The following is a 19,429-nucleotide window of genomic DNA, read 5'->3' on the forward strand; positions in this document are numbered from 1 at the left end:
CGTCGTTTTTTTTTTTTTTTTTTTTAATCGTTGTCATTTGGAAATGAGATCGCACATAAGTATGAATCGAGATCGCGATTTTCTAACGATTAATCGTGCAGCCCTATGGGACCCTCTCCACACACTCCCGTTGATGTAGAGGGGGGCCAAGTCGGTGCTGTGTCTCCTGAAGTCAACAATGAGCTCTTTGGTTTTCTTAGTGTTCAGTGCCAGGTTGTTTTCTGAACACCATGCTGCCAGCTTCAGGACTTCCTCTCTGTACTCTGCCTCGTCTCCCTTCGAGATGAGTCCGACTACCGTGGTGTCATCAGCAAACTTGATGATGAGAGTGTTGTTGTGGGTCGAACTGCAGTCGTGGGTGTAGAGAGAATACAGGAGGGGGCTCAGCACACAGCCCTGTGGGGAGCCGGTGCTCAGTGTGCGAGTGGAGGAGAGATGAGGGCCGAGTCTTACAGTCTGGGGCCGGTTTGTGAGAAAGTCCTTTATCCATGATGAACGCAGTGACACAGTGAGATAAGAAGTATTTATACTGTCTGAATAGTAACTTACTCAAACTCAAATACTGGATTTCCACCTCACGTATTTCACTTTATATGTAATGAATTTGGAATATATAAAACAATCAAACATTTTAACAATATTCAAATTTTTTGATATACACTAGGATGTTATCAGTGACAGAAACATTTTTATTTTGTCAGATTTATGAGCTGCGTGAGGTCAAGCAACCTGGGAAACATGTACAGATATTTCCCACTCAGACCTGAGTGACCTGTTCGTAAACAGCAGAATTCATTATTTCCTATTTGAAAATAAGATTTTGTAGAAAATAAAATATCCAGTCTTCATAAGTGACTTGTGTGGAATGGAAATGTGTGGTACCCGACCACGATAAACTCATTCACATGGGGTTGCCGCAGTTTTACACCGGACGCCCACTGACCCAGCCCTCCCAGGGATTTGTGTCTCCTCTCAGTGTTGAGGCAGGGATCTTTAGCTTGTTAAGACAATATATTAATTTGATTTTACATCAAATTACATTTCTGTCATTGGATATCTGTTCAGTCTCTTTGCTCTCTACTTTTATTTGGGAACAGTTAAAAATACAATTTGCTGTCATTAGCCTTCGATGGGGGAAACCTTTTCTCTCCAGGGTTCAGTCTCTCAACTTTACAAGCAAACTTTGTTGTTCCTACTTTATTTATTTATTTATTTAGGACAGTGCATGTTAATGAACATAAATGTAAAAAAAAAAATTACATGAATGTAAACATACCAGATTATAGCCAAGGGCTAATTTCCATCTGTTGTCCTTAAGCATAAAAATAGACATAATAATTCATAAAAATTCATCATTCATTCATAATAAAAACTCCATCACCAAACTTACACATACACACCATTCTGTTCCCAAATAAAACATTAAAACTATACAACTCATACATGATCACACACTTGATTTGTCCATAACCAGTTTTTAACCTTTGCCTTAAACAAATTGAATGTCGAGCATTCTCTAATGGGTTGAGGAAGACTGTTCCACAGATGGCCTCCTGGACAGAGAGGACGTTCATCCCAAATGCTGTCCGTCTGTGGGGTATAAACAAGTCTCCTCGGATTGTAGCTCGAGTGGTCCTGTCTGAGCTTTCTTTATGCCTAATGAACTGCTTTAGTGGTGGTGGAGCAAGGGAGTGTAAGACTTTATATATTAAACTCACTCTTAAGTTTCACTAAGTTATTGAAGTTCAGTAATTTATGTTTTTTTAACACATGACAGTGGTGGTGGGAAGTCGGTTTTTTGTCAAGTAGTTTTAAACTTCTTTTATAAATGTTTTCAATAGTTTTAAGTGTTGTTGGACAAGCAAGTGACCAGGACGTCAATTAGTCTGACTGTTATACTGACGAGTCGCTGCAGCTATTTTGATTACCATTACGGTGTGAATACAGGTGTAATTAATAAGTTCTGTTATGGCCATGGGCCTCGGTTCATGCCATTCTGTTTAGTAGGGCACACCAAACTATGATTCATTTAATCCAGCGGTCCCCAACCCCGGGCCTCAGACCGGTACCGGTCCGTGAGTCGTTTGGTACCGGGCCGCGAGAGTTGAGGCTCAGGTGTGAAATGTATGGTTTTCAGGGTTTTTATCGGTTTTCAGCGTTATTTTGTTATCGTTTTATCGTTAACTCGGTTTTCCTGGGTCTTTTCACGTGTGTTATGAATAAATCTTCTTTTTTTCGGTACCGGTACTAGTTTTATTTTGTTGTATTTATCCGCGACACCTTAAAGGCCGGTCCGTGAAAATATTGTCGGGCATAAACCGGTCCGTGGTGCAAAAAAGGTTGGGGACCGCTGATCTAATCAATTATACCTTTGTTTAGACTGCTGCGCTATATCAAAGTGGATGTTGTGTTTTCTTCCTCTTCTAATACTACTTCTGCTAATTCATGCTCGCTGCCACTTTAATCCCGAGCTCTCTCCTCCTCTAGATGTCAAGATCAAAGATCTGACTTCGCTCTGATATGTAGTCTCACCTTTTGATTTTTATTGGCTGGTGACTTTTTGACTGTGAGGGCCGGTCAAAATAACTTGGATAAAACATGTATACAAGGATAACATGAAGCCCTGCACCAGTTAGATGAAATAAACAACCAGAACACAACAGGAGCCGGTACTTATTGCAGTTTTTGTTCTCTGGCTTTGATCAAGTCCTTTTGTGTCTGAAAACACTCGTATACAAAAATACATGTTGCTAAGGTATCCAAGGCAACATAACATTAAGTGTAGCACAGATGTGTCGAGATGATAGAAACATCTAACCAGGTAGTTAGCATGCTTGACTGACCTTTAACAGTCCACATGGGAACTCTTTGATGCTGCTTGAGATCAGAAAGTAGCTGTAGTTTAATTGGCTTTAGTCACCAGCACAGTGGACAGGGCCACACATCAAAGTATGATCAAGGGCCCTGGAACACTGTGCATAAAAGCTAGTATGCACAGACCATGCTTACACTGACAAATGAGAGTGATACAGTCGTCTGATAGAATACAGTGGTTTGAGTAAAAGGATACACACTCTCTGGTTTGCAAAAAACACACATTTCTCTCACACTTGATGATTAGAAACTGCATGTGACATGACTGGATAGTTGGAGTGGCAGTAAAGGTTGAGGTGGGGGGTCTTAATCGTCAACTAAAGCCAAGGTGAAAGCTGCTGCTGTCAGGACCCCCTAGCTAGCTAAATCCCTGCAAACTGTTATCTTGCTAGATGAAAAGCTAACGTCTTGTTACTATTGAGTCCTAGTGATGGGCCTTACACAATGCGCAGCGATAGGAAACTCTGGGGTAAAATGCAATTCAGGGCGTAAATACATTTTCAAAAGCAGCTCCCTCTCTCTAATGCGGGGTGATTATTTGAGAATAGCGTTCTCCAGAGGCCTTTTATGGGGCTGAGCATAGTCGCTCTGGTTAGACACGGCAGCTATCAGCTTAAACACACCCGTGCTGCCACCTTTGAGATTAGCCCTCAGATTCCCATCTCTTCCATCATGCAGACTTGACATTTAGTTACAAGATAGAAAATTGTCTTCACAACACCTCAAAGGAAAACTTTAGTACCTGACAGGGGAGGGGGAAGATCCCAATTATGTGGCTGAGTCAATGAAAATATAATGCAGGATGCCAAAATAATCCAGCATGAGTTTCTGCCTAGCACCGTTGAAAGACATGAAAATGAAAACATCAGTGTGGATGGTCCTTTTAAAATATCCTAAGCTAACTGGCATGATTGAATATGAGGTGTCTGCTTAGTTATTGAAAAATATCTCGCTTGATGGCAGAAGTAAATTAGAATGGAAACATGTTAAATCCTTGCACAATGCAAAAGAAATTAAAAAAGCCAGAGTAAGTTCAACAAATAGTTTGATGTAATGCCAACAAGTTCCAACATTAGCCTCCGTACCACACATCTCATCCTGCTTTTCTTCCAGTTTGCCATAAAAAGAAAATAGAAAACAATTAAAACCAAGTTTTTTCCACCTCCCCCTGCAACAATGAACCAGTTTGAATTGATGTTAATGGATTTCACATCATGTTGCAAACCAAAAATATTAATGCACTGATAGTTTTTTGTTTCTTCTTTACTTAGCTAGATACTAGAGTCGACTTCCTTGGTAAGTGCATTTTTTACATCATAAACCCAGTTCAATTTCATTTATACAAATCACAACAACAGTCGCCTCAAGGTGCTTTATATTGGAAGGTAGACCCTACAATAATAGAGAAAACCCAACAATCATATGACCCTCTGTGAGCAGCACTTTGGCGACAGTGGGAAGGAAAAACTCCCTTTTAACAGGAAGAAACCAGAACCAGGCTCAGGGAGGGGCGGGGTCATCTGCTGTGATTGGTTGGGGGGAGATAAGGATAAAGACATGCTGTGGAAGAGAGACAGAGATTAATAACAGGTATGATTCAGTGCAGAGAGGTCTGTTAACACATAGGGAGGGTAGAAGAAACACCCAGTGCATCATGGGAATCCCCCAGCAGCTGCACCTATTGCAATAAATGAGAACGTGGACGTTTTGGTGAACACTAATCGGACAGGCAATCAAGCCTAGAGTAACCCTGGTCTGTGATGAGTGGGTTTCTGGAACATTTGTTACTCCAAAGGAGAGTTTAGCCTGAAAGGAACTTGAATGTCAAACTTGAGGAAAAAGTCGAACCCCCGTGACACCCTGCTTTTCCTCTCGAATCCTCAGTGAGGGATTTTGGTGACCCTAATCCATGTTGTGCACAGTTATTCAACCCTGAGCCAGAAAGAATGTGGGTGTGTGGGTGCTGAGAGGGGTAAGTTGCGTTCTGTCATTGTTGCCTGACTTCAAAGCTGCCAGCTCACCATGCTCTCTTCTGAAATCCCCCCAAAACCTGACAACATTAGAATACCATCAAACACTCTCTGGCTGCCTTTGAAATGCCACTGACACTGTTTGGCGCTGCAATTTGCGGGCTCTAACGAGCGCGCCCATGTTATTGAAATAAATCTGAGGCTTGTAATGGGAATGGAAATGAACACATCTTTCATGCTTTGGATTAGAAGTGAGAGTTGAATATTGAGACAGAGCCTTGTTTCCCTCGAGAGTCAGTTGTTGACTTTGTAGCTCTCCGTAGCTGTCCATTGTAGCCTTGCCGTTTCTGGCATTTTCTTTTCCCATTCCCTTTTCTCTCCTTCTTCTCTCTACGTTCATCCTTCACTCTGCTACTCTCGTCTTCTTTCCTTCGTCCAGAGGGCAGAAAACGATTCTTTCCAAATGAAAGACTATAAAATGTCTGCAAGAAAAGGTAAAAGCAACCAGACTACACAGCCACAAAGGTTAAGTGTACTAATTGAGAGCTTTGTTAGACTCAGTCTATTGATTTTAAAATCACACAGGAACTTGTCTCTGTCCACTTGGTCATGGTGTGATGGAAAATAGCCGTACAGTAGTAATTTAGGTAGATGAATACACAATGTAGTCTTCCAGCAAATTATTTGAATTACATTGAATTTCATGATATGGTGAAAACATGAACAATTAGAGACCATCTGAGGATGACACACACACACAGACACACACACACACACACACTGCACACACACACACGGGATGAAAACAATACGAGCCTTGCTGTTGCGGCGGGTAATAAAAGTTTGAGCGCTTTCATCAGTGGAACAATACGTGTTAATTACAGCAGTGGGTTGCCATTGTACTTGAATTGAACAGCAGCCTTTCCCCTACTGCGGGCTAATCTGTATGCGTTAGAACGATCACTTAGACTAAATGCAGTGAGACTCGTGCGTCGCAGTCAACACATCATTTCTAAAATTAAGGGGTAGATGCTGTTTCCAAGAAACTTAAGTGCCTGCATTTAGTCGAGTGTTTATCATATGACAACAATGCAACGTAACCTTGTATAAAATGAAGACGTAGAGGGAATATTTTAGTAGTACTGTAAAGTTCTTACACTCTTAGTACAGAACCATCATTTTAGCTATATGGTTATATCAATGCATCAAAAAAGCCTGAAAACAGATGAGTTTTGTTAAAATAATGAAAAATAATAATTTAAATAAAGAGTCCAGTCCTGCTTGCTTTAGCAGTATCTGTATCGCGTGGTTGGATCTGTGACCGTAGGACTCTTGGACCAGTTCTGTGGGTACCAAACCAAAAAAGCACCAACCAGATTCATTTGTTTTGAAGAAGTCTGTGAGCTGGCCTTTACTGTTGTGGCCTGAGAGACTGCACGCTGATATATTTTTTTCTTTCCTGCTGAAAAATTGTTGTCCATTGCACTTAATGTAACAGCTCAGTGCTGCTGTGCCGTCTAGTTCCATTGCTTCCTGCAAGACTTTAATTTGCTGTTGCAGAGAATGGTGGGTTTGCACTTACAACACAATTCCTCTCCAGCACGGTGCTAGAAAACAAAGCAGTGAATGTCAGTAAGAATCTGAAATTAGCAGCAGTCATGAATGCTTCTTTTCTGGTGAATCCCTGTCTTTTAAAATAATATATGCTGTATCCAGTAAATTACAGTTTAAATACCCTCACTGCTTATTCAATTAAAAAAAAGAAATACTCGACCTAGTTAGAGGTTGTAGGAGACTGTGTTTCATTTAATACATTGTAATGGGTAAAGACCGATGACACATATTTGGAAAGACACAGTTTTGACCCAAATTTACCAATTTATCAACCAACAAAGAACAAAAAACCACAATTAATGTTAATTAATGCTAATGAATTTTGTGAAGTGAGGTAGTGAATGATACCACTGAAACACTCATCCGTCCAGCAGTTAGATGATGGTTTCAATGATAGGCAGAAGCTGTTAAATGGTTTGAATTGTAAATCAATGTGGCTGAAGCCAGTCGAACGAACAGTCTGGTGCTGGGTGGATGAAGAGCGAGAACAGAGGCTGGCAGACGAATTATACCACACTGCACAGTAGCTTTGCCTGCACTGAAACCTAACACGCACCTCTCTGCGACAGTCGCAGCCTGCACAGGTATGCCGGCAACACGCATAGGTTATGTCAAAGGGTCTGCATAGATTCCAGCTTGAAAAAGCATTCAATTCAATGCTTCAGGGAGACTGGCCAGGTGCTCCCAGTTGAACTGATCAGTTCCACCAACCAGAAACCTTCGAGGCAGCACAGAGGAACAGACGGGGTCAACACGCAGCGCAAAGAAAAGTAGCGCTGTAAAACAAAAGTTTGCTTCATTGACTTATTCATGGTCTCTATGGAATAAACAAGAGATTGGCAGTCTGACATATTTAATCACTGTTGTTGCACATAAACTGGTTTAGACAGCATTTAACATACAGACAGAGAAAGTTGAATATTAGGTTTAACTTTACAGAGAAAGCTTGTAGCCTCTGCACTAAAGCTGAGCTTTATCTTCAAAGTTGCTTTGAGAAACACGATGAATACGGTCTCATCTGAAGCCGTTTCTTCCTCAGAGCGATGGCCTCTGAGTCCCCATTGTGAGGGGAACGCACAGCAGTGAGGCTTTTGGGTGTTTTATGAAAGATTTCCTTCATGAATAACTACAGAGTTCCTTATATGAGTTAAGATAAGCAGTGGATTGAATCACGTAGGACGCTGCCTGTCGGCATCTCAGAGAAGTCTTTTTAAGTCTTTTTCATGTACATTTATCTTTGTTTTAATTATGAATTAACTGGCTTTTGCAGACAACGTGTGAGTCCAGAACCACGTGACTTGATTAATAATGCTAACCGTATGGAATATTCGGAATCACATGATTCCAGTCCAACTCCAGTCCTGATATCAAACAGAATTTTTTAAAAAGAGATGATGAGACTTAAATAAGCTACCATGTTTGCGTCCATCGTCCTCTGTTCAGTCATGTGCCAAATGCTTTCCTAACAAACAACAGCATCCACACATGCAGACTTCCTGCCCCTCTTCCCTCACTTATCCTCCCTAACAGTCGGATTCATTACAGGAGGCTGAGGTAAAGAGAAGGTGAAGGATGAGGGAGGTGAGGATTGTCAGGGGTGATGGTGGGGGAGTACATGGGGATCATGTTGCAACACCTAGGGGAGTGTGTGAGAGAGATAAAGCGAGGATGAACATGATCAGAGGGGATAAAGCTCGGTCGAGTCCTCGGCAGTAACTCCCTCAGTCAGAGAAGGCAAGCCCACATGTGCACGCAGAGGTGACACTTCTCTTCTGTCTCGTGTCTTTTGTTTCTCAGCCCTGCAACTACGTGCCACCGTATTCTCTTTAATAAAACAAAGCGTACCACGAAAGCAAGTCAGAAACATTAATAAGCCGGCAACGCGTAGCATGCGGTGAGTCATAAATATTGCAGCTGGCTCGTATGAAAAGAGATCAGTGAGTTTATTGTAGCCTAGCTGACAGAGCCTTGCAGAACATCCCACTCTTTCTTCGGGGTAACTGTTTATCTTCAGGGCATATGTTTATATCTGAGAAATGCAATTGTTTTTTGTGCATTGTTTGACGGCTCCTCGAGCTCTGCACAATGAGGGAATACCTCAGTGACTCGGAGTTTCATGGGGATTTTTCTTCTTATTTATGATGTTTGCAATTTGTTTGGATTGATGCAAAAATACATACGGCTCTCTGTGTGCTCCTTCCAGTTGAGTTTGATGACTGTGCGGGGAATGAGGACGTGACGTTTGGTGTGTCGGATCCCGGCTTCCACGTGGACGGGGATCTGAATCTGGTTCCTCTGCGAGATCTTCCGCACAGTGAGCCGGTCCTCTTCATCCGCGGCCTCAGCGCACGTGCAGACGACCTAGCGCAAGTGGACATCATAGGAACACATGGTCGGTCAGCAGAGACACTCGGGGTGAGTAGAACTGGTGTGTTTGTATGTTCTATATCAGCTGTCATATCTGAAAAGGTTATTTTTGATTAAACTTGGAAAATGTTACTGAAAAGTAGTGAAAGCAGGCACTGTGATAAATATCAAAGTCTGGGAAAATAAGTAACAAGTATTAACCCTCTCAAGGCAGGCGTTGCCGATTTGCAACAGTTAAAAACTAACAACCTGATTACCCCACATACATATTTTATGAGTTTTTTTTACTCAGAAGTACCACTGCAGGACTTCGGTGTGCATTAGCAATGAAAAGTTTAATTTGAGCCTGAACATGTCTATTCTCTTTCTTGTCAACCATGAAAGGTGACTGATTCACTTCCATGTATTTATAGCAGCCAGGAGCTGGTTGGCTTATTTTCCACATAGATACTGGGAACAGAAATAAACAATTATCTTTCAGCACCAGTAAAGCTCTTAATTATCACATCATAAATATATCTGGTTCTTTAGCAGTTGAGTTGTTAAGTACACAACTGCGATATCTCAACAACTGATATGTTTAAGTGGGTGTTGATGATGTGACATTTCTATGAAAAGCTTCCTATGGTCTGGCTGATTTCACGACGCACTCAGACGCGTCAAACCAATGTTTGAAAAACTGTCATGCAGTAAATTCATCTGCAGTGTTGGGGAGTAACGGAATACATGTACCGCCGTTACGTATTTAAAATACAAAATATGAGTAACTGTATTCCGTTACAGTTACCGTTTAAAAAGGTGGTATTCAGAATACAGTTACTTTGTTGAAATAAATGGATTACACTGCGGTACTTTCCCTGTTTCATCTTGTCGCGGGTCAGGACTGTTTGGGTTTTGTTTGACAGCTACGTTCTGTTGTTCCAGGCGGCAGCGTTACGGTTGCCATGGTTACAGGGCGACGCTCTCTCTCTCTCTGCGACTGTGTGTTTCCTGGGTGAGAGAGCGCCTTTTCGTTGTTGTTGTTGTTGTGCTAAGCTAACAGGCAGAATGCTACAAGCATAGCTCTAAAGAATGTAGCATCATGGGCAGTGTAGTCCGTGCTGCAGGGAGAATGGACTGCCATACACGTTATGTGTCTGTGAGCGCGAGGAGGGAGAAAAAGGGGAGTGGAAAAGTACGAGCTGTCATCGAGCAGAAACGGGAGCTGGAAGCATGTAAATATAATAATAACCACTGCAGCCAAGAAGAGTGCCTGACGAGCCCAGTTGTAAGTAAGCTATTAAGACTCGACTGTACACCGTGTTCGTGTTTTCCTCCGAAAACAATAAGTTCCGTTGGAGCAGCCTTTCAACGCCTCTCTCTGTCTCTCGCAAGAAAAGTTGACCCACACAACAAAGTAAAGCTATTTTTCGGCTACGAGCCGACAGGGACCCCGCCGTATTAGTCAGAGGTCCCTTTACTACAGTTCGGAGTCGCGGACCTTCAGTAACAGTAATAAATCACACAGCAATAGTACATTCACGTTGTTGTAAAAAGCATGATAATATATTAAGTAATCCAAAGTATTCAGAATACGTTACTGTCATTGAGTAACGTAACGGAATACGTTACAGAATACATTTTGGGGCATGTATTCTGTATTCTGTAATGGAATACATTTTAAAAGTAACCTTCCCAACACTGTTCATCTGTTTCTTATTAATGTCAATATTTTTTCCCTTGGTCCAGATAATCCAGCCCTGGGTAACATAAAACCTCTGCTAGTATTGTTGTCAGTGCCGTGCACTTGTCATGAGCCTTTATGCTTTGTCCCAAGTGCTGAATACCGAAATGACTGACATGTTAGCAGCCTCCAAATGCCATGTAAATACAAATATGAAGGTAAATAGTTTGCGGTGTGAAAAACAAAGCAGTTACTGGATGTCGACTCATTCAGACTATATTTTGTGTGGAAACTCGATTATTAGCAGGAACTGCATTGTGGTGTTGGATGAGCTTGTGTAATATAATCATGTCGGGCTCTATGGAATAAACAAATGGTTGACCGGTGACCCTTTGGAATTACTAGTGGGTGGATTTTGTTAACCTTGGGCAAATCTATGCAAGCTCTTTTACCTTTTGCAAGGTTTTTGCTGTGAGTTAAGGTAAGTAGCTTCTGGCTCTTGCAATAAATTATGCTCATGCAATACTTTTATTAATGAGACAGTTAATGACCATAACAGAATCAACCTGGGAAAGCAGCAGACGTTCTTTGTGTTACAATGAAAAACCTCAGTTTGTCACTATGAACACATTCTAGGAAAAACAAAACGACAATGACAAAACAAGACTGAGACTGTCTTGTTTTTATTTTGAAATACTTTGTGCTGAGGTCAAAGTCAGCTTGAGCTGCTGATGTTCCACTTTGAGGTGTCACACTGTTATTCAGAGACATGACAGGGATCTAAACCCAGGCATTCACACATTAGTGACCTTAATTGCAAATGTAAAACATTAAAAACTAAATTCATCCTTCATTCATCATGAATTTGAATCAGTTGTAAATGTGAGGCCTCCTCATGCGACTTTAATTATCAACAACTAGCATAATTGCAACCACACTAGGGCTGCCACGATTAGTCGACTAGTCACGATTACGTCGACTATCAAAATCGTCGACGACTGATTTAATAGTCGACGCGTCGTTTGAAGCTTTGTAAGATCAAAAGACGCAGGAATAAGTAGCAGGATTTAAGAGTGTAATAACGGACTGAAACAGAAGATGGCAGCACTGCATGTACAAGGATGCCAGCTGCCGTTAAACCCCGAAGAAGAAGAAGCTGTGTCCCAGAATTCATAGCGCAGCCCAGCTCAGTTTCCAACAATGGCGGCAGCTAGTTAGTTTTAATATTACTCTTATTATTCTTTCTGGGTCACAAAATAAACGTTTAACATATTTTCAGGCGAGAATGTAGCTGTGTAAACCTCAAATATCTGCTCAGTTTATCAGGACACCGCATATTTTCAAAAGCGCTCCGACGTTTTCGGAGACGTCTGTTACCCACTAGCTCGATAGCTAGCCGGGGGCTAGGTCACTAGCGCCGTGAGAACACCGGACTCCCGGCAAATCGTTTTCAAACCCACCGCCGTCTTTCGCTACTCAGGTTAAACATGATATATGAGTCACTTAGATAACTTAAAAATGTTATTGTTTGGCTTTTTTCAGTATTTTATTTGTTCCTGAGTAAATCGGCTGAGTTTATTAAACTCCACCAAAACAATCTGCACATTTAATTAAAATTTAATAAACTATCATCTTGTCTTTATTTTTAGTTAGCACAGACCTGAAACACTTAAAGCTGTAAGCTAATGATAGTTATATAAGAGCAGATGCTGCTGGTGCAATAAGCTGTACGTTTTACGTCCAATGGATGATGATCTGATTAGTCGACTAATCTCAAAAATAATCGGTGACTAGTTGACTACCAAAATAATCGTTTGTGGCAGCCCTAAACCACACCAAAGGCATCACGCATTAACGTTGAGGAAAACACCCACAACATTCTGTTTAAAGCGAATGCATGCTACTTTTAGTAAGTACAAAGTGGAGTCTATCCCAGCTGTCTTAGGGTGAGAGGCAGAGTACACCCTGGACAGGTCGCCAGTCGGTTGCAGTTCTGACACATAGACACAGACAACCATTCACACCTGTGAGCAATTTAGAGTTTCCAATTAACCTAACCCCACTAACTGCATGTCTTTGGAATGTGGGAGGCAAGAACCCACACAAACACAGGGAAAACATGCAAACTCCACACAGAAAGACCCCGGTCTGAGGGTGGAATTGAACACTGTGCTGCCCTGTGCAACCAGAATATAAAAAATATGTAACATAAATGAGGTCTGAAAAGGACTAGAAGTGATATTTTTCGTTTTTACACATGCTCCACACGCGTTCTGAGTCAGTTTGTTTAAGCTTTCATGAATATGCATGCGTGCATACATCTCTGTTCATGTTCTTCAATCATTATTTGTGCACAAGGTCACATCAAAATAGAGTGGAATGAAAACACTCTGCAAGGCAAAGCAAACAGCTGCGGTTTTGCACCAACTTTCAGTGCAAAGAATTCCACTGGCCAGTTTCCGTTATTGGAATTTGGCCTGTAAGCCTGCACCCCTACGCCGAGCTTGGTTTCTCTGCAAATGTGTCCCTTTGTTTGTGTAATCTAGAGAAATTTGTTTTTGCTGAGAGCAAATTGACTGCCTTACAAAACTCTCTGCACCTGAATACACACTATTGTCCCTCATTCATATTTCTGCATAGACCCCAATTCTCCCCCCACCTTTGTCCAAATATGCAAACTTGATTAGGGAAACTTTCCACAGACTGCAGGTATAGTTGGTGTTTCGCAGCCTTTCCAGAGATCATCTGTCTTTCTCCTGCAGTGCTCAGAGTCCTGCTGTTACCATTTCTCACCTGCTAAGTACCCCGTGATAGGGGTTGCTGAAAAGGGAACGAGGAAACATGGATAAAATTAATGAATATCCCCATCCCGTTTGGAATGATGTGGCTCTCATTTGTTTGTGTCTGCTGCCGTCGTTTATTTGGTTAGGTAGTCCACGGGTGTTACTTTGGCAAGGCATTGTGGGAGTAAGTTAATTAATCCTTGGCAAGTTATTTGTGGAAAGTGAAGTTCCTGGTGACTAATACAGTATGACTGTGTGGTTCTGTGTGAGTGAATGTGCTCTTCAGTTTCTGGATCTCTTTTAAATTATTGTTTCAGACAACAATAGTTGCGTTCTTCGTCCAAATACATCAGATAATGTGGATTTTTTTAAAACTATAACTATTATTCATTACTCTATTATCCATGATTGTGATAACATCCTTGATGTAGCATCTCAATATGCTGCAGCCACATGCCAGTTTACACGTTATTGGTCGTGGTGTAGTTTATCTGCGACTGTGCATGATGGCACAGGTCATAAGGAACGTCTGCATGCTTGTAGAGTTGCGAGATGGATTGCAGGTCGGCTAAAATCTCGATCTTTTCGCTGCTTCTAAGGTGCGTTGTATAGATACTTCAGTTTGGCTGGAATGGGATCAAATAACAATTTGCAAAGTCCTCAGGCTTTATTCATCTCACACACCAACACCATCGCAGCTGTTTGGCTGAATAGGACGTGAGACATTTGTTGTTTTTATGTTTATTTATTGTTTTTATGTTCAGTCTCAACTGTTACGAAGTTGATGTGCAGTTAATAAGTGCAATAAATATTTATAATGGAAAAGAAAATCGTGAGAGAATCGTGATCTCAATTCTAAGCCAAAAAATCGTGATTCTCATTTTATGCAAAATCGTGCAGCCCTAGTCCACACCTTCCGGTTCCTTGGTGTCCTCATCTCTGCTGACATCTCCTGGACAGACAACATCTCAGCGGTCGTCAAGAAGGCCAAACAGCGGCTGCACTTCCTGAGGGTCCTCAGCTGAACTCCAACCTGCTGCTGACCTTCTACTGCTCGTCCATTGAGAGCCTGCTGACATACTGCATCACGGTATGGTACGGCAGCTGCACCAAGGCAGATAGAGCGAGGCTTCAGAGTGTAGTCAAGACAGCACAAAAGATCATCGGCTGCCCTCTCCCCTCCCTGATGGACATTTATTCCTCCGCTGCCTCAGCAGAGCAGCAAACATCATGAAGGACAGCTCCCACCCTGGCTTCAACATGTTCAGCCTGCAGACTCAAAAACAGTTTCTTCCCAAAGGGCTAATTAGGAAGAGAAGCAGGCTGCTGTTTCAATTAACAGAAAATTTGCGATTTCTTCTGGAAATCACATAAATCCAAAGTGTTTGTGTGAAGGTTTGACAGTCTGTGGTGTTGGTTGGTCCTCTGCGTTTTATCAAGTTCAAAGTCATCACAGTCATCGCACTTTGTGCTTTCATGGTTTTGTGACCATGCGATGACTGTGCTTGATTGGCAAACCGACTCAGCTGGCGTGAACCTCACAGAGAATCGACGTCGTATTGTCAAGATGGACATGAGAAGCATTTCAACCCAACAATGCAGACCAGCTGAAGGCAGCTATTAAATCTACCTGGGCTTCAACACCTCTGCAGTGCCACCAGATGATTGCCTCCATGCACGCAGCACTGATGCATCGAATCATAGTAAAAAAGTTGCAGCCAGATTTTACACGCAAAAAATGGAACTTATCAGAAACAGGACTTTTCTGTATTGTAAATATTCTAATATTCGAGATATTTAATGCATGATATTGATAAGCTAAAAGCCACAATGAGAAAAAATGAAAACAATGGAAACATTTAACTTATAGAAGAAAGTTTAGCCATTTGAATTCAATGGTGACATTAGATGGGCAGTCGTGCCAATGAAGCTGTCAGACAGGTGGTTCTTAAGAGTGTCTGGTTTAAAAAATGAAAAGCCTTCATTTTAAATCATTTAAATGTAATACGCACGTATACATTGTTGAAAGCAGAAAAGTGGTTTGTTTATCTGCTTATTTCAGAGACACGGTGTCTTATTAGTCGTGTTTGACATTCACTGATTTCTTGAGCTTTTCTCTCTCATACGGTGAAATTCATTCCAGCTAGTGGAAAACAGATAGCTAATTATAACATGATGTGCCCTGTGAGTGTTCTTACAAATAACAGGGCTCTGAAATGTCACTGTCAGCATATGCCCACAGAAAAATAGGCCTATTGTGAGTCTCTTACTTTTTATTTTAAGCTACAACAAACACTGTCAAAACAGTGGAGAAGTTACACTGTGCGGGGCTGATGTTCCTACAATTGTTTACTTGAGGTTCGGAGATGTTGAATCACCAGCTCAGAAATGTGCAAAAGCTGATTATGATAAGCTGGCACTTACAAAATAGATCAGTCATTGAGAGCTTAGCAGTCGAGTTAAAGTCATCCTGCAAACTGTGCGGCGCTGAAGCTCTCTGGAGCCGCAGCAGTTTCATTTGAATCTGAATCGTTATCTTTCAGCATGTACATGAAAGGGGTTTCTGCTAAATACAACAGCTGGACTGGTCTTAATTTGATGTTTGGTTTGTTACACTAATCTGTAGAATCACCATACATCCCACGATACGATATTATTGCAATTTCTTTTTAAAATATTTTGCGATATTCAGATTCTGTACATAAAGGTAAACTTGATCAATATTCATTTATCTAATATCAAAGTCTCACACTCAGTCTTTCTCTCATTTCAGTTTTATTGTTGACAAACTGAACGGTTTGTATTACAGTCTAGTCCAACTGAACTGAATGCAACCATCTGGTACAATTATAGCTATTCTGAACTATGCAATATGAAAACTATGCAGCCCCTTCAGCAACTGAAGAATTTGAAAGTAAATTAAAACAAAATATAATTTTACATTAAATAAAAAAGTTTTAAACTTAATTAAAATAAAACATGTCTTAAATTAAAATAAGTAAACTGTCATGTTTATTGCTGCCAAAAAAAAAGTTAAACACATTTGGACAGTGTCAGGATTCTTGCTCAGAAAAAGGATCAACATGCTCTGAAGTCAGAGCACAAAAACCTTTTTTGTAACAAAATATCGATTTCTGCGTCCCTGTATCGATACATTATTAGCAAACAAAATATCACGATACTACACAGTATCGATTTTTTCCCCCACCCCTACTAATCTGTGGGATTTCTTGTTATTGCAGTCAACAGGCAGAAGCGTGCAACTCTGTAGTGATTTAATCTGCTGCACTGATGGGCACTGATGCTCCTGCTTGCTTACCTTTACTACTGTAAATCTGTCAAATCGATACAAAGGAGAGATGAGACAGTGAGTGAGAGAACAGTGAGGTAGACAGTAATTAGGATAAGATAATGAGGGCCGCCTCTCTGGTCGAGTTGCAGATTCTCTATTCTGCTGGGCCATGAATGCCAGAACAATGCCTCCAGGCAATGTTAACACAAACACACACACACACACACACACACACACACACACACACACACACACACACACACACACACACACACTCTGCAACCAGTCAGTCGAGTCACTAAACCGAACCTAATACTAATCTCACACTGTTTTGGACACACAGAGGTCATCTCAGCCATAATTAAAGCTAAATCACCGCCTGAGTTGCCACCTTTAGTTATTATAAATACGATTCAGTCCTTGATACAGAACAGTTCATCTTTCAGTCCCAAAGCTGGCACATGTTTCGCTTCTCTTCAAACCTAGCTACCCTGTCATGTATCCAGGTACCAGAGGTCATGTGACCAGCATGGTAACGTGACAATTCAGACAATATTTCCCAGATAACAGACAAATGTTGGCCTAGCCTGGGTTTTTGGCACTTACAGCTCAGTTATGGCACTGTCACATGTTGTGTTTGCCAGATGAGACTCAAATATCAACACATTTAACAAAGCATCAGTGTGTCGCCATATCCAGATTCACTGTGACTCAGTGCTGTGAGTTAGGGCCAAATGTATCCCAAAGGAACCTGCAGCTGTGGGTCACAAAAGCTCACATGCTAACTTAAAGATATTAGAATTCAGTGTCTCGGGGAGGGACAGTTGATTTGTTGAGGTGTTTTGAGACATTTTGCCATGACATTCAGGTACTTCAATAGTCAGAAAGTTGTGAGAATATTTTCTCTAGGCCATGTTTCATAGACATGACCAGCGACTGACGCTTATAGTCCACTTTAGCTCTAATTTCTCAGTTATTGCCAGATGTTATGACATAAAAATGCAACTGTAGCTGCAGAGGCCATGGTAAAAGGATTTGGATAATTTCTAAAGTGTACATGGATACAGCACTAAGTCAATGCAGTGTCAGTCATCCTTATGAAAGAAGGAGAACAATAGAAAACTCAAATTGACAACCTGTCGATCGATCTGTTATTTTCTCTGAGTTCTATTTATTTTGGATATCTGCAATCAACGTATTCAGCCCTGACAAAGCAGAACAACAAAGAAGCAAAAGGCTTGATTTAAACAAGGCTTTCTGAGAATCTTTATCCTGCCATAATTGCACTTGTTATGAGTATAGAGCACTTTTTTTAAATAATCACCCACAGTCATCAGGATGCAAAAAACGTCTGAGACTGTCCTCTCAGTGATTCAAAGACTCAAACACAACACAAACTCACAAAATCAACTCCTCATTAATGGCACTTTGAGGAGTTTAAGGCAGATCCTGTAAGGACAGAAAACTGAGCCTTTCAAATGACTGATGGGAAAAGCAGGCGCATCTGCTGCTTTGCATTCCAGCAAACTGGTTTCTCATTAAAGCTAGAAGGAAAGTGAACATAGGCAAACAATGTTCCTGTACATTTATTGAATTAATTCCTGCATTTGTCAATGAGGATGTCAGCTCATGAGTAAAAATATATTCTTCAAGGTTTTGTGCGGTGCATGCATATGTAACACTGACAGCAACAGTAAACATCTCGTGTCTCCGCACAAGCTGGAAATGTTAAGGCCTACAGGCTTGGTCTTTGATGTCGCCTGTTCCAAGGTTACACCTGCTTAAATATGAATTCATTTAAATTCCTTTTTCAAAACAGTTGCGCAGATGCACTCCTCACCCGGGTTTTATGTGAAAATATAAATGAAAGTGTCTCAGCGTCTCTAAGCGATTGAGATCCCCTGAAGTCTAGCTTGACAAGGTTAACCACGGCAGCAGATCTGAAGGGAATGAGTGGGTTTATTCAAGCACCGTAACAAACTTAAATCAGTCTGTGTTTGTTTGTCAGTGGCAGGGCAAAGGGTTTCATCAAAGAGCGCTGGGGCAGGGGCGGACGCCAGCAGTGATAGTAAGGTAGCCTTGCAGAGGGAGGGAAACTAAGCTGCTGCTGCTGCAGTCACAATAAGACACATCAAATGGGAAATCCATCTCAGGGTTATGTGGTAACAGCGCAGCTCTGCTTCATTAACAGGCTAGTAAATTTAGTAAATCGCTCGTGACACCCTCACGAGCGATTGATGATCGGGAGCTGGTCGTGAGGTGTTAATCGCTTCTCGTTACCCCACATATACTACACGATGCACGATGAAGGCCAAAATCGGGCCGATCACCAAATCGGTCGCACGACTCAAAAATCGTCTCAAAATGGGCCAAAGATCGCACAGTGTAAGCCCAGCATTAGAGCAGCAATGTTTGTTCGCTCAGAGAAAGAAAAAAAAGGCTGCAAAAGTACAGGGAGGAATGGGGAAAGGAAAACACCTGGCTGGAAAAGTGCACGATGACGCTTTTATAGCGCACTGCACTGTGTGCCGGCGCACTTTTTCCATAGGCATGCTTCTAGTGGTGGGCACATGAAGAACATGAGGGGCATGAAAGCTCGGGGAACCCTTAACCAATTTTTTGTCCACCAGGCCGGCAGAAGCAGATATGCTATGTAAACACTGGTTTGTGTTTTTTAACCCTCTGGTTAAGGTTAATATGGGCATGTGCAGTGAATATCAGCGCTATGTGGCCAGAAGTGTGATAATATAATTTATTCTGCGTAATAAACAACTGCAAGGATAGATGATTACAACAAATAGATGACTAATACATAAAAGTAATACATAGATGAATAATGATGATGAGTTAAGATGCGTAATCATGG

The 19,429-nt window shown here is 41.4% G+C and overlaps 1 protein-coding gene across 1 annotated transcript in view; it reads right to left on the reverse strand.

The window, feature by feature from the left end:
- Positions 1–6,130: 6,130 nt before the first annotated feature.
- LOC121815393 (cadherin-13-like) overlaps positions 6,131–19,429 on the reverse strand; it is a gene marked incomplete in the record, with an annotated part of 129,938 nt that continues 116,639 nt past the window's right edge. Inside the window, 1 exon segment of the mRNA XM_042226222.1 lies at positions 6,131–6,225. Within this exon segment, the coding sequence (XP_042082156.1) occupies positions 6,131–6,225 (95 nt within the window).

The sequence above is a fragment of the Haplochromis burtoni genome, unplaced genomic scaffold (genome assembly GCF_018398535.1).
Source record: "Haplochromis burtoni strain Fernald_Lab_line unplaced genomic scaffold, NCSU_Asbu1 Contig_201, whole genome shotgun sequence".
Taxonomy (NCBI): Eukaryota; Metazoa; Chordata; class Actinopteri; order Cichliformes; family Cichlidae; genus Haplochromis; species Haplochromis burtoni.